General features: G+C 36.3%; 1 protein-coding gene across 1 annotated transcript in view; it reads left to right on the forward strand.

The window, feature by feature from the left end:
- The window catches only part of UNC13C (unc-13 homolog C (C. elegans)), a 131170-nt gene that overhangs the window by 93509 nt on the left and 23650 nt on the right, over positions 1 to 14011 (forward strand). Inside the window, exons 19-24 of the mRNA XM_009078702.1 lie at positions 876 to 1002; positions 1946 to 2042; positions 2463 to 2606; positions 3632 to 3709; positions 7089 to 7166; positions 13881 to 13969. Coding sequence (XP_009076950.1) covers positions 876 to 1002; positions 1946 to 2042; positions 2463 to 2606; positions 3632 to 3709; positions 7089 to 7166; positions 13881 to 13969 — 613 coding nt within the window. The remainder of the gene's footprint in view (positions 1 to 875; positions 1003 to 1945; positions 2043 to 2462; positions 2607 to 3631; positions 3710 to 7088; positions 7167 to 13880; positions 13970 to 14011) is intronic.

Below are 14011 nucleotides of genomic sequence, written 5' to 3' on the forward strand. Positions count from 1 at the left end.
ATCTGTATCATTTTTTAAGGGAACTGGGAACAGAAATTAGTCTTTTGCTTAAGGAAGAATGTGCAAATGACATGACACCTCAAACAGATGAGATCTGTGGAGATTTTAGGAAGCTGTGAGCAGAAAGTGAAGGTATGACACTGACCAATATTTGTGGATCCATGGTTTCATGCTGTGGGAGGAGGAAATGAAAGATTTGAGTGAGGATGAAGTGCCAGTGGAGTGAAGGAACAGAGCTGTCCAGGTGGATACTGCAGAGCATAGTGTATAAGCTAAAATAAGGCTCAGAATCCTGGAAGAAGGATGGACATTTGTTCCAAACAAATAAAATCATACTGTAAAAATGAAGAACGTGCACTTAAACCAGCTTTTCTATGTGTGCTATGTATAAATCAGATGACTGTAGAGCTGTGGAGTTGTCTCCCCTTTCTTTTTATGAACCATGATAAATGCAGTCTGTTTGCCAGTGTTTCACAGACTCGGATAGGACTGGCATTTAGAGCTGTTACCTCATTTGGCTACTGCACAGCTATGGTTGTCTTTTCCAGCTTGACACCTGACAGCTTCTTAACCATTTTGTAACAGCCAAAGAAGAATCTAAAGGATGAGAAGTCATCCAATTTGTGCATTTTTCTCACTGCAGTGAAGAGAGGTGAAAAGCTTTACTTGTGGTCTGGTCTTTGTTTTGTTTTTCCTAAGGGTACTCAGAACCTGAAAATTGAAGCTGTGGGTACTACTACCTCTAAAAAATCAAACCAATTATGCTTTAAAATGCAAGTACTGTATTATTATGTCACCAGTGCACTGAAGCACAAGAATGTTATTTACTGTTGGAATGCTATTAAGTGCTTTTATTTCCACTCCTTCTATTACAGAACACGAAAAGCAGCGGTTATGCAAAAGCACAGATTATATGAATTTGCACTTCAAAGTGAAATGGTTTTATAATGAATATGTGCGAGAACTCTCTGCTTTCAAGGATGCAGTGCCTGAATACTCTCTGTAAGTAGTGTATCGGGAAATATTCCATGAGTTTGGGCTTGGTGCAAGGTTTATTTCGTTCAATATTTATGCTCAGGTTTGTGTGAGATAATGAGCTGCATAGCATTGACAACTCTACTTCACAGACTTCCTCCTCTTTAACTCTTCATTCTATCAAGTGAAGTAGTCCAGGTGTTAAAAGTTCAATTAGCTATTTCTTAGGCTTTATCCAGCTGTTGTAACTACAGGTCTTCATAGACAACAAAGTATTTTGGTGATAAAATGCCTGAGGAAGGTATGAGATGTGACAACAGTAGCACTGTTAGTTGTAAGTCTATGCATTTGTTTCAGACCCAAATTTGGATAAAGACACAATGCTAATGGGATCTACTAATGAAACTATTGGGTTAATATTCACCTGCTGTTTTGATTTTTGCCTCTCTCCCTGCAATTAATACATTCAGTTCTGTCCTCCTATATGAGCTATCCTTAATCTCATTCCTTAATCTTCTGCAAGTCTGCTGATTTGCTGAGGTGGTTTGAGGTCAGTTATTGTGTTACTTTTTTTTAAATAAACTAAGGAAAAATAAAGCACAGCTGATGTTTTACTAAAACAAAGTTTTATGCAATTTATTTTGCATACAAATACAAAATAATGTTAACAAAGAGCCAATATTGATAGAAGATACTTATCTGCTATGTTTCTCTGGTAGAGAATTAGGTACTGCAGCTAGTGCTAATTTTACATCACTAGGGTTAACAGTACTGTGGAACTGAAGCCTGAAAAACCTTTTAGTAGCCACAGCATCTGTAGTGACAAGAATTTTTCTAGGGTTGCTGGACTTTTTAGCAACAAGAACACATATGAAGACACAGGATGCCAAACTGCTGGGTAGTATGACATATCTCCTCTCAGGATCTTTATGAAAAGTACCTACTTTACAAAATTGGTTTTAATTTTCAGGTGGTTTGAACCATTTGTCATTCAGTGGCTGGACGAAAATGAGGATGTCTCAATGGAATTTCTTCATGGAGCACTAGAAAGAGACAAAAAAGATGGGGTGAGCCTTTACTTTTTTAAGAAGAAAATAAATAAAGTATTAAGACAGAAATTTAGTATTGCAAAACCAGAAGTACTTGTGGTCCCACAGTATCCTTGTCAGACTTTACCGGGCAAATGTTTTTTGAAGATAATCCTATACAGAAATTCTGCTCCAATTCCAGCTGCCTAGATCCCCACAGACTTTAGTCTACAGTTCCACTAACCTCTGATGTCATGAGAGTTTTGTTATTATTTTTAAGAGGTTTGACAGCATCAAAATGTGCAAAGCTGAATTTCTCAGTATTATCCGTGAGACTTTTTAAATTTATTTTTTCTTTGTTACTTTTTGTGACTCCAGGAAGAATTTCAAGTATAGGAATCAGTTAATACCATTTTGATCTCTGGACAAATATTAACTCCTTTGAATGTTCCTCTCTAGTTTCAGCAAACGTCAGATCATGCCCTCTTCTCTTGTTCTGTGGTTGATGTCTTCACACAGCTCAATCAAAGCTTTGAGATTATTAGGAAACTGGAGTGTCCTAATCCAGAAGCACTATCTCACTTAATGAGAAGATTTGCAAAGGTAAATTAAAATCAATGCATCTCAACTAAGCTTGAGAGAGATTGACATTGTGTTGCCATGTACTCAAAGCTAAGTGATCCCAATGTTTTTTAGAGTCCATGTCTTCTGTCTGAATGGGATCCTCAGAAAGCCATGCTGCCTGTGGCCTAAGGCTGGTTTTCATCTACTTTGTCAAAATTGTTTGCCAGCTTGAGAAGTTCTAGCCTCTTTGAGATTTCATATTTATATATGTTATACAAATATGTACATATATGTTACATCGTGAATTTTTATCTTGTTAAGCACTGATTGCAATTACACTAATGGAGCAATTCAGTGAAATGCAATTACCTAATTAGTCAGTGCAAGTGAAGGAAAAATTCAAAGTGTGACAATTAGACATTTTTGGTTGAAGCTCTGAGGTGATAGTTCTTATTCACCTGGTGCTTGACAAATACAAACTTGACAAATACTAGGCCAGCTTTCCATTTGGATTGTAACATTTCCTCACAAGCTTTAAGTTTCCATTATAGTCCCACTACCTTTAAAAAAGTTGATGCTTACATTCAAACCCATTCTTTCATTGCAACAATTCTCCATTCAGAGGCAAAGTTTCTATTTAGACAGTTATTGTAAGGCAAGTAGTATTGTCAGGCTTTGAACAGTGCTCCTTTTGTCTTATTTTTCTATTATATTTCTAATCTCTGTCTTGTCACCCTAGAGGATTTTTTGTGCTTGCTACTGTTCCATTAACTACGTAGTACATTGCAAGGAGTAGAGCTCTCAATGCTTCTCAAAAACAGTACAGCTAAAATTAAACTATCTCTGCTATAGAAGATCACATTATGTTAAGAACAACCCACCATCTGCTGTGCAGGGATTTAAAAATATGCTCCTAGGATTGTTTATATTATAGCTAAAAAACCACTGTATACTAAATGTGTAAGTACCAGTAAAACCTATTATTTATATAAACATTCCTTTTGAAATTATTTTTGGTTTGCATCATGAAATTTACCATTGAAATGCTGCTTCTCCTCTTCTAGACTATCAACAAAGTGCTTGTTCAGTATGCTGCAATTATTTCAAGTTACTTCAGCTCATATTGTGATAAAGAAAATGTGGTGAGTAAGAAGCTGTTTTGTTTCTGCCTCAGAAATTACCTTTAAATGACTTACAGTACTTTTTGAAAAGGTAATCACTTCTTTATATGATAATAAACAGGAATGGAGGGAGGTCAGCATGTTTCCATAGCTGTCTACATTGATGGGTAAGGGATGGAATAGGTGGCATTGGTTAAGAATCCTAGGTAATAATGTCAGTATTAAAATTTTTAAAAAATTACAAGATGAGCACAGACATGCCCTGGATATCAGCCTTATACAGTGGTGAACATGGTGAATGTATCTTCACCTTGTTTCCCAAACAGAAGAAAATACTTTAGTTTAGAGTTTTTGTTTTGTTTTGGCTTGGCTCTCTGTATCAATTTATGCATTAGAGAGTTTATAATATCACTGTTCCCTGTGCAGGGAATGTGTGCAGACTTTCTGCTGCTGCCAGACACAGTGTTTTACCCATGCAGCAGCAAGAAGAAAATTGTGCTGTTTTCTTGCCTCACTGCTTACAAGGGAGTCCCTAATGAAGGACCAGATTGCCATGGATTTAGAAATAAATGAGATATGGACACTAAAGATGTGGTTAAGCAGATGGAGACATTATCAATACCTTAACAAGAACAAGGAAAATTATTCTCGTAAAGTGACTTTTCAGTATTATTGATATCCTATTAAAACTAGTGCTCCCATGGCAGGCAACACTTGGCACTACGTAGCACTATGTCTACTATATTTAGTAGCATGTTGTACAGTTGTAGCACTTTAAAATCAGATAAATAACTGCAGTCCCATCCTCATACTACTTACCTTCCATGGTACAGCCCTGATATATCCCATCACAGATCTTGGCTGCACTTGTCACATCCCTGTGCATGGCTTGAGGACACACTTGCTCTTGCCAGTGAGAGGCAGTGTGATGATCTAGAGGTCACCAACATGTATACAACAACAGAATTCACAAAGATATCTACTGCAGCTGGATGTTAATTATTGGTGGTTCTTATGAATTTCATGCTTATATTTAATAAAGCTTACTGCTTTCTAGAAGAAATGAGTTTTGATACAGCATTGAATTATCAAGTCAAACTGTGTAGTATTTTTTCCTGTCCAGTGGGATTTTTTTAATTGTTGGAGCGACCAATTTCTGAAGACATCTTCATATGCCCATCTTTATCAAGGCTCTAGATGGAATTAACCTCATTATGGTATCACAGAATCACAGAATGGGTTGGGTTGGAAGGGATGTTAAAGATCACCTACTTCCACCCTCTGTCATGGACAGGGACATCTTCCACTAGACCAGGTGTAAAGTGCTATATCAAGAGCCTTTGAGGGACATAACTCCTTTTTAACAGAAGTTGCCCCATTGAAAACATACTTCTAGCTTGAAAAAAGACCATTTGATCCAGTAATTTCAGATATAATGAAGGTCCATCTTCTGCATTAGAGTTGACAAAGATATTAAAACAAAAACTTTTTTGATTAAAATTAGAATTTTACATTCTTTTAAAGTCAACACTTTTAGTTCAAATGAAAGCATATCAAAGATGCTTTTCATAAAGGTATGTAAAAACAGCCTTTTATCTTCCACCTCCTGTCAGCATTTACAAACAAACCTGAGTTTATGTATTGTACTTGCCACTCACTTTCATGTGTTGTTGCATCTGGCTGTCTCAGTCCTGCAAATTGCTGTAAAGGCTATTCTGGAGGACAAGATGATAATGATATACAATGAGAGTGTTTTAAGTAATGTTCTTTACTGACAGCAATAGCAAGTTTTTCATTGAGCCAAGATAGGCTTAGGCTCTGAAAGATCCACCTGAGTCAGTCTCAAAGGAAACTTTGAAAACTGCCTCAGTGTGAAGTATTTCTCTTGTAGCTTCAGTATATTGCCAAAGGCATTTGCAGTTGTTTGGAAACATAAGGACTAAGATGTTATATTCAGCTATTTATGCCCCTATCAGAAATCATAATTATTGATTTGTGATATTGCAGATGACTTCCAGAGAGATTAATTTGTTAGAAGAGATAGCACAGGACAGAAGGACACAGTGATTGTAAATTAATAGAAAGTAGATAGACAAATAGAAGTGGGGCCTATGGATTTTTCAGCAGACAAACAGAGAGGTGACATTTCAATCCTATACAACCCCAGAGCCTTCTGCAGGAGGATAGATAGCATGTTTCACTTGGAAGCAGAAATCTAAGTATTAAGAAGTTAGATCAAATTTCATTTCTTCAGTTGAGAAGAACTCTGACACCAAATTTCTTTGAGAGAAATGCATTAATATTTAAAGCTAAATTGTGTTCTTGATCCCACCATGTTTCAGCACTACATTGGAACAGACTGTTAACTAGAAAGGTACAAATGAGTATCCATCACTGTAATCATTTCATCACCACCTTCTGGTCTGAAATAGTATACGTGTTTTACTGAAATGCATTACTTCAGTGTCTAAATTAATCTAGTCATGCACTAGAACACACTGGCCTTGGCCAGACAGAGCTCTTTTAGCAAGTATTGTCTTATTGTTTCTCTTGCACTGTTACAAACTAGCATATAATGTCATCTAAGTACCCAAAATCCTAGTAACGGATTATTTCTTCCATTTTTTTAACAAGCTTCTTAATTTTATTCATGTTTTACTTTTAAGCTTCAATTTATACAGAAATTTCTGTCTTTTGCGCAGTGATTCTGTTCTGCCTCAAAAAAATGAGCTTAAACAGCAACGTTTCCAGATTAAAAACATATGTTTGCAGAATTCTATTGCCTAATTCATTCTCCAACTCTTCAAATCATGCAAAAAAGCAATGCAAAAATTCATATTTCTGAAATATTATTCCAATACTAACAGAACTGCCTGTTGATTTCTTCAAACACATAAGCCTCAGCCATTATCTGGGTTACAGTGCTGTCACAGTTTCCTGCAGAGACTGGGTCTAGAAAGCAATCTGGCTATCCCTTTGCTCCAGCCTATTGTTGCTCTGAAAGCACTTCAGTCATCACTGCCTCTGCTCTCCGAGAGAGAAGGATGTGCTATTTCTATTAACCCACCAAATGTAACCGTATTAAGTATGACTAGCAGCTGCCTGGGAAATACAGTTCAAGATGTCAAACACTGAGATCTGAAATGTTCCCAGCTGACTGGGAGATGGTGTTCAATTTCCTGTGGGGCAACATTGTCTTAAGGGCATAGTGAGTGGTCACTGTCTGAGTGGGCAAAGAGGATTGTCAGTTTGAGGAAGAAAAGGCAGCAGTGGTTGTGAACCTCCTCTAAAAAACATAGTTGCATGAATGATAATCTTAGAGATCTTTTCCTGCCTTAATGATTCTATAATTCTGAAGAGCTGGTCATACACAATCTTGTATTTGATGCTCTCTTTGTAGGCCTGTATCTTGATGAACAACATTCAACAATTAAGAGTCCAGCTTGAGAAAATGTTTGAGTCTATGGGAGGAAAGGAGGTGAGTCATGTTTGTTTCCTGGTTCATTCAAAGTTCCTTAGAGATCATTAGCACCATATTTGCAACCTAGTCACAGCTTTCACTTCTACTTGCAAAGAAAATCAAAATGTTTTAAAAAAAACAAGTCTACATGACCTATTTGATGCTCTGACAATATTAGAAAGACCCAACTCTATTTCACAGAAACATGCTAATGATCTGTAATGTTTAATCAGTACTGGGTGTTCTGTGTTGCAATCTGTAGTGGCAGCTTTATTTGAATGTTTGTATTGGACTATACTTTGCTTTTTATGTATTGGTACGTTTTGTCTGTAATGTGTCATGTCTTTGTCTAATGCCTTTGACTTGCAATCCACTGAGCAGAAGAAAGAAGGAGAGAGATTCTCTTATGAGGTTTGTGATAGTAAGCATCTTTTATTATTCCTGACCATATTTTCTAAGGCTAAGAACAGTCACATTTTCTACTTATTTCCATTGATGCTTTTGTGCAATTCCCCATGATCTGAAACCAAAAAGAGCTATGCTTGGGCATTCAGTTGACACTAAATTGGACAGTCTAACTAGGCAGAGAGTTTAAAGTCTTTCACAGTTTTAAAAAAATCTATAAAATATTTTAAGTGCACTTTTCAATGTCTGAGGGCCTGCTTGTATTCAAGATACCATTTCACCAAAAGCTGCTACTCAACTGACCAGAACATGCTTAGCTTTATCTCCTTTTTTATTTCAGAAGACCTAAAAACACCTGAAGTCCTGTCAACAGTAAAAACACATAAACATGAGCTTCAGTATTTTGCTGATTGTAGCCTTAGAGTGTTTTGAAAGCTAATGAAGAAATGAACATCTTTTCAAGCTATAGAATCCTGTGTTTTTGCTAAAAAGCAATGTTTAGATCATGAATATACTACCCTTATTATCAGGAGCTTTAAAGAAGAAGTTACATATACATAAGCTTTTTCTTGATGAGACTGTAGTTTGGTATAGTCACAAAACTTTGATCTAATGTGGACATGTTATAGAGAGAACTGGAAAATAGAGCATTACATCCCTCCACATCCACAGTAGGACACTGCAGAGGTGAGATAGTCCTCTGTGTCATGCAATGAACTGCAGCTTCCAGATGAGCCTACAGATTAATTCCATGGTGAGGAGATTCTGTTGAGCTACAAACAGCTTCTTGAAGCTGCCATGGCAAAAATACTTCCTGCTCCAGAGAACATGAAATAAACTTCTGCAGCCTTATTGTCGTTGAAAATTGCTTAGCAAACTTTGAAAATATGTGTTTTGTCATCCAGATGTAGCCTGTTCTGTGGTTCTTATTCACCCCCTTTCACTCTCTAAATATTACAAATAGTCTTGTCTTCCATGCTCTTATATTCTGTGCAAAGTACTTTTGTATTAGGTCTTGAATCCAATCCTACATTTGGATGTCATGATTCATAAAAACAGCTAAGTGTCCATAAATCCTCATAAAGACAAAAGCAGAGGAAAGCTGAGTAGCACTTTGTCTGTTTCTATCAAATTATTTTTTAATCAGAATATTTTCTTGAATCGCCAAAATGTTCCATTTTCCTCAAGAAACTATAAGTTTTTCAATTGCTCCCAATACATTATATAATAAAAAGTAGTAAAAGCTAATTAGGATTCTTTCATAGCAGTTTTCTTTCAAAATCTCTCATCATTTCTCATCCTTTTTGCTTTCCTTTTGATGTTAATGAGGATGAATTATTAAGGTTGTTACAGTACCAAAGCAACATTTCCTACAAATGTGGTGTGCAACATGCAACCCTCAGAGAGAATTTGGATATATTTTCCTAAAATGCTTTCTTAGGTACCTCAACTACATCTCTGATTCACAGTCTAAGAGAAAACATCTGAAAAATATATTCAGACTTTTCTTTGTTTCTCATTAGGGCAATTTCTTGAAGAAAAATACATTGATGTTCAATTTTTTGTCACCCATATCAAAGTGCCCCTGAAATGTTTGTCCTCAAACTGGAATACTAATTCCCCTAGCTATTCCAAGAGCACAACTGCTAATGGCCAATTTGGCTTATTGAACTGGTACTTATAAGAAACAAAGCCAGCAATAAAATCACTAAGCAGTTTCCTTGCAGGGAAAAAATTGTTTAATATTTTGCTTGTGGAGGGCATAAAAGTCAGATGATTTTCAGTGGAATGCTGAGACCTATTTCAGTTGAAGCAAAACTAATTCTAAGAAAAATTAAATGCTGTTAATCTCCTCAATGTCACACTGTGAGCAGTATGTCTTTCAAACTGTGCAGTCAAAATAACCACAATCAAGCAGCAGTCCCTATGTTCAGAGCAGGCTTATTGCATATTGCAGGGCAGGGAGCTCTATAAATAGAGAAAAAACTAGTTTCTCAGCTCCCCTGCCATTAAAATAAAACAGTCTGAACAATATGAGTTTCTTTATTAACTATCCTCATCTGCTGCAGCCAAGCAGGAAGGGTACTTAAAAAATTACATCAATGAGAACAATCTGCCATAACAAAGTAAGAGTAGTAAAGTGGGATCCAACCCACTGTTTGTTTGGGGTTTTTTAATCAAGTCCAGAAACATGGGAACAGATCATCATCCTTGAATTTTGGTTTAGCTTCTGTTTGTTTTTCCAAGAGGAATGCATACATTTACACTAAATTTTTTTTCATGTCTGACAGTTGGAAGATGATAAAAGGGAAGGAAAAAAAAGTTAATGCTTGTGCTGCTTTTCACCAGATGGCAGAACATGTCAGAAATGAGTTACAGCAATTAGGATCACAAAAAATGGTGTAAAGGCAAAGCAGGTTGTTTATGACAGTATTATATTGACTGTAGATAAATCATATTTCCACTTTGGGAATTTCAATTCCAATTTTATATGTAGTGTTTAGGAATTCCTATTGGAATCTATATGTGGTCTTAAAGACTTTGATAGGATGACAGAGCACCAGATTTAAGCAGAATAGTTCTGAAGTGTCATCTTTAAATCTGTAAAGTCAGAGCCCCAAGTGTTTATAGTGTACTGAGAGCAGTGGGAGCCAAACATCTCACTGTCCTGAGATAGTCAGGTGGAGGGAGGAAGGATGCTCTCTATCAGAGACAAAGAAGAACCACCAAAGTGATGGATCTGATAAATACCTGGATCTTTCCTAGATGTACATGCAATATGTAAAACTTTTCTGAATGGAAGTAACCAGATGATCCCATTACAAAACTGTAAGTGATTAGACCTGTGAAATTGCAGATAAAGAGAGTTCAGATTAGAGAGGTTCCATTCAACTCATGCAAAAGTAATTTGCATCTCTGTAGATTCCTAAAGAAACACTACCAAATTTGCAGTTAACACAATTATCTCCATAGCAGCACACATTAAATTACAGCAGGGAATACCTCAATCTAACACATGTTGAAGGAGCCAAATTCATCAGATCTTTAACTCTTTTCCAAGGCTTGTATGGATTAAAAATTTCAGTTTCAAACAGGCAGCATTTGGAAACAATGATGTTCAAATATTTCTAATTTTTCAGCTGTTCAGCAAATGTCTTCTCTGGTTTTGTGTAACATTCAGAAAAAGTCAGACTTCTAATTATTTGTTAATTATGGATTATTGAACTAATGAAGTGTGCCAACAAATTTATAAGTGGCTTCTGTTGTGAGTAAAAATTAACTCTGTAATTTACAAAGATGGTAAAATAACACAAATATAAGCCTAAGAAAGCCAAACAAATTAAGGATTGGTAGAAAAGTATGATTTGCACATTATTAATGAAATAAGTTTGCTCTTTACAAAATTCCAATTTTGGTACCTGAGCAACCTACCAATGTATTTAAAGATTAGCCTACACATGCTGTGAACTGTAAATAGAGTCCAAGAAGCTAAGGGACAAATGATCTTTTCTCTTTTGATGTTCAAATTAGACATGGCACACAAATGACACAGTTTTCATTTTTCTTTTTTTTTCCCCCCTAAAATAATCTGCTCAGGGATTTTTTTCCTTCTATTAAAAAAAAATTGCTCAGGCAAGTTCATTCTTCATCAAACTCTGGAGCAGATGAGACTTGAGGAGAAAAAGGAAAGTGGCCAATATTGTCAATATTTCATTGTCATATCTGTATATCCCTATGTGACATCATCTCAGATGCTGATAAGCATTTCTTGTTGTCTCACTTTCATGCTTCCATCTTAGCTATACCATACCAGCAGTTCATGGCTGTGCTATATTTGGATGATGCCACTCAAAGGCCTGAGGAACTTCACTAGCACATAGAAGGCACATGGTAAAAATAAATGAAAAGTGCACATTTAGTTCTGGTGAGACACTCAAATCACCATATTTTCCAGTAGTTGAACAAAAGTAACATTTTCAAATCTTGCTGACATATTCTTAGCCATGAGAACATCCCCAGGTGTCCAGCACCTGGGTGGGCAGCCCGCATACCTCTTTGTATCCCACTCCTCCCTACGACACTGCGTTAGTAAGCATGAGCACGTGTAGACACAAGACTGGATGTCCTGCCAGATGCCTCCAGCTGTGCACACACAAACTTGCTCATGCAATTTGTGAGCACAAAGCCCTCTAAAACATTTAACTCTTGCATGCACCTTCTATAATGTGTGTAATGTCCACAATCTGGCATTAGTATTTAATCTAATTTCGACTAGACTAAGTCCAATTCCTGGTGAATTTAGCCAGATATATTGTGTTTTCTGGTTATCACAACAACCTCTGGTAGAGAGTAACTACATTGACCTTTGTAGGCCCAGTAACAAGGTGATTCTTTAGTTTGTGCATGACTTGCTAAGAAATTTTGAGTCTTCTGCCTGCCTGGTATTCTGTGCTTTCCTTGACATGTACCATGTTTAGTGTGAGTGCTTGTGTGTTCAGTGTTTGTTAAATGTTTCTATTCTGGTGGTCTTAAATTTGTGTTCTGTGTCTGTCCCACCAAAGGAGGCAGTATAGTGAACCTAGTGAAACGAATTTTCTGGAAACATCTTTGCCTTTGTTAGTAAACTCTAATTTTGTTAACTAGTATAGACATTTCAGTAAAATTAGCTTTTTAATCCCTGCTTTTCATATGAAGGAAAACAATCAATTTAAGTGTATGAACTTTCAGAGTGTAACTGCCAGGGAAACTACTAATACATAGAGAAGCAACAAAATTTATGTCAATGTGAAGTAATTCAGAACCAAATCAGTAAGTAGTCACAGTGTTAAAATATTAACTTCTTAGATTAGAAATGTGCTACACAGCACTGAGCATCTTTGAAAGGATGTGTGGTAATCCCTCCTTGTGACCTATTTCAGGTTTTTATCAAAAATTGTAGTGAAAATCTTGATTTTTCCACGGTTTTAAACCACATATAACGTCTAAGGAGGGAAAGGATGGTCTAGGATTCGAACACAGTAGATATTTGGATCTATTTCAGAGTTTACTTTGCCCCAGAATTCCTGTATAGTCACATGTAAATTATCCAATGTGCTGTGGCAGCTTCTCCTTGCTCTGAAGTGTGATTAAAAGAACTGACCTACTGCACTACAGCACTCTGAAGCACCAGATGAAGAATAAGCACTAAACACTACTTGTGCAGTTGAAAGATAGGAAAATGCAAATAGTGACAGAGCTGATTATGTATTCTAAATGCACTGTAGCCTTTGGAATTGTCAGAAGATCTGTACCTGACCTTACTGCAGAACAGAGCTCAGGAATTGAGGGTTATCATTGCAAATCATTCCTTAGCATTGTGATGTAAATAACTGAAAGACCTGGAACATCAGCTATTAATTCACATTCAGCTGTTGGTTCTGCTGATCATCAGTCATATCTCACAATGGGCTGTAACTAGTTTTCCTAAATATTAAAGCTCAAGGAGATGATAAAATTAATTTTTTGTATGTGGAAAAGAATGTATAGCAAACAATCTGCTGATCAATATCAACAGGGTACCTTTTTGATTAAATATCTATGCATGGTTCCTCATCCCTATAAATGTAAAACTATATTTCTCTCCTGCATTATCTTTTTTCCTGTGTTTAGAAAACCTGTATCAGAGGTACAGGAGCTGTTCTCCCTGTGCATCAGAATGTGTTGCTCTGTGCTTGAATTATGTATGCCTTCATGGCTTTTAGAACAGCAGTACTAAAATTTGGTAGATTTCCTTCCTGCATAATACTCTATCAGTAGACACAGCATGGATAGTCTTCAAGCCACCTTTTCCAGTGCTGCCTGTTCTACTGTACACTGCCTTAATGGAAACATGGAAACATCTTCAATGCAAATCAAAAAATATCAAAATGCAAACAGTGGTGAAATGTACAAAAATAATAGATCGAAACACCTGCAGTATGTTTAACACAAGCACTAACTTCTCACGCATCCTTCTCTTGGTGTGCCTTGTGAATAGCTCTTGCCTGGTAATGGTAGTTCTGTTCTTGTGACTACCAACACAATTTGCAAAATCCAATGGCACAGTTTTGATTTCTAATCTAACAATATAATACTTCACTATTGTAATCAAAGATTTTCCATATTTTACTTTAGAATAATTGGACTTTTAGGCCTACTAAAGCAATTCTGTCTTGCAACAGGTGTTTCCACATTTGCTTTTCCATAGTGCAGTGTATCATTGCACATAATTCCCAATTCATTGATTGTAATGGAAACCCCAGAAATATAGTGTATAAGTAAATCATAACATTATTTATCTCTTTGCAGTTGGATCCTGAAGCTAGTGTTGTACTAAAAGAACTTCAGGTGAAACTTAGCAATGTATTGGATGAACTCAGTGTAACATATGCTGCCAGGTAACAAACCCATTTTACTGCAAACTTTAGAGAAATATTCCT

Source organism: Acanthisitta chloris, unplaced genomic scaffold (genome assembly GCF_000695815.1).
Source record: "Acanthisitta chloris isolate BGI_N310 unplaced genomic scaffold, ASM69581v1 scaffold1307, whole genome shotgun sequence".
In the NCBI taxonomy this organism is placed as follows: domain Eukaryota; kingdom Metazoa; phylum Chordata; class Aves; order Passeriformes; family Acanthisittidae; genus Acanthisitta; species Acanthisitta chloris.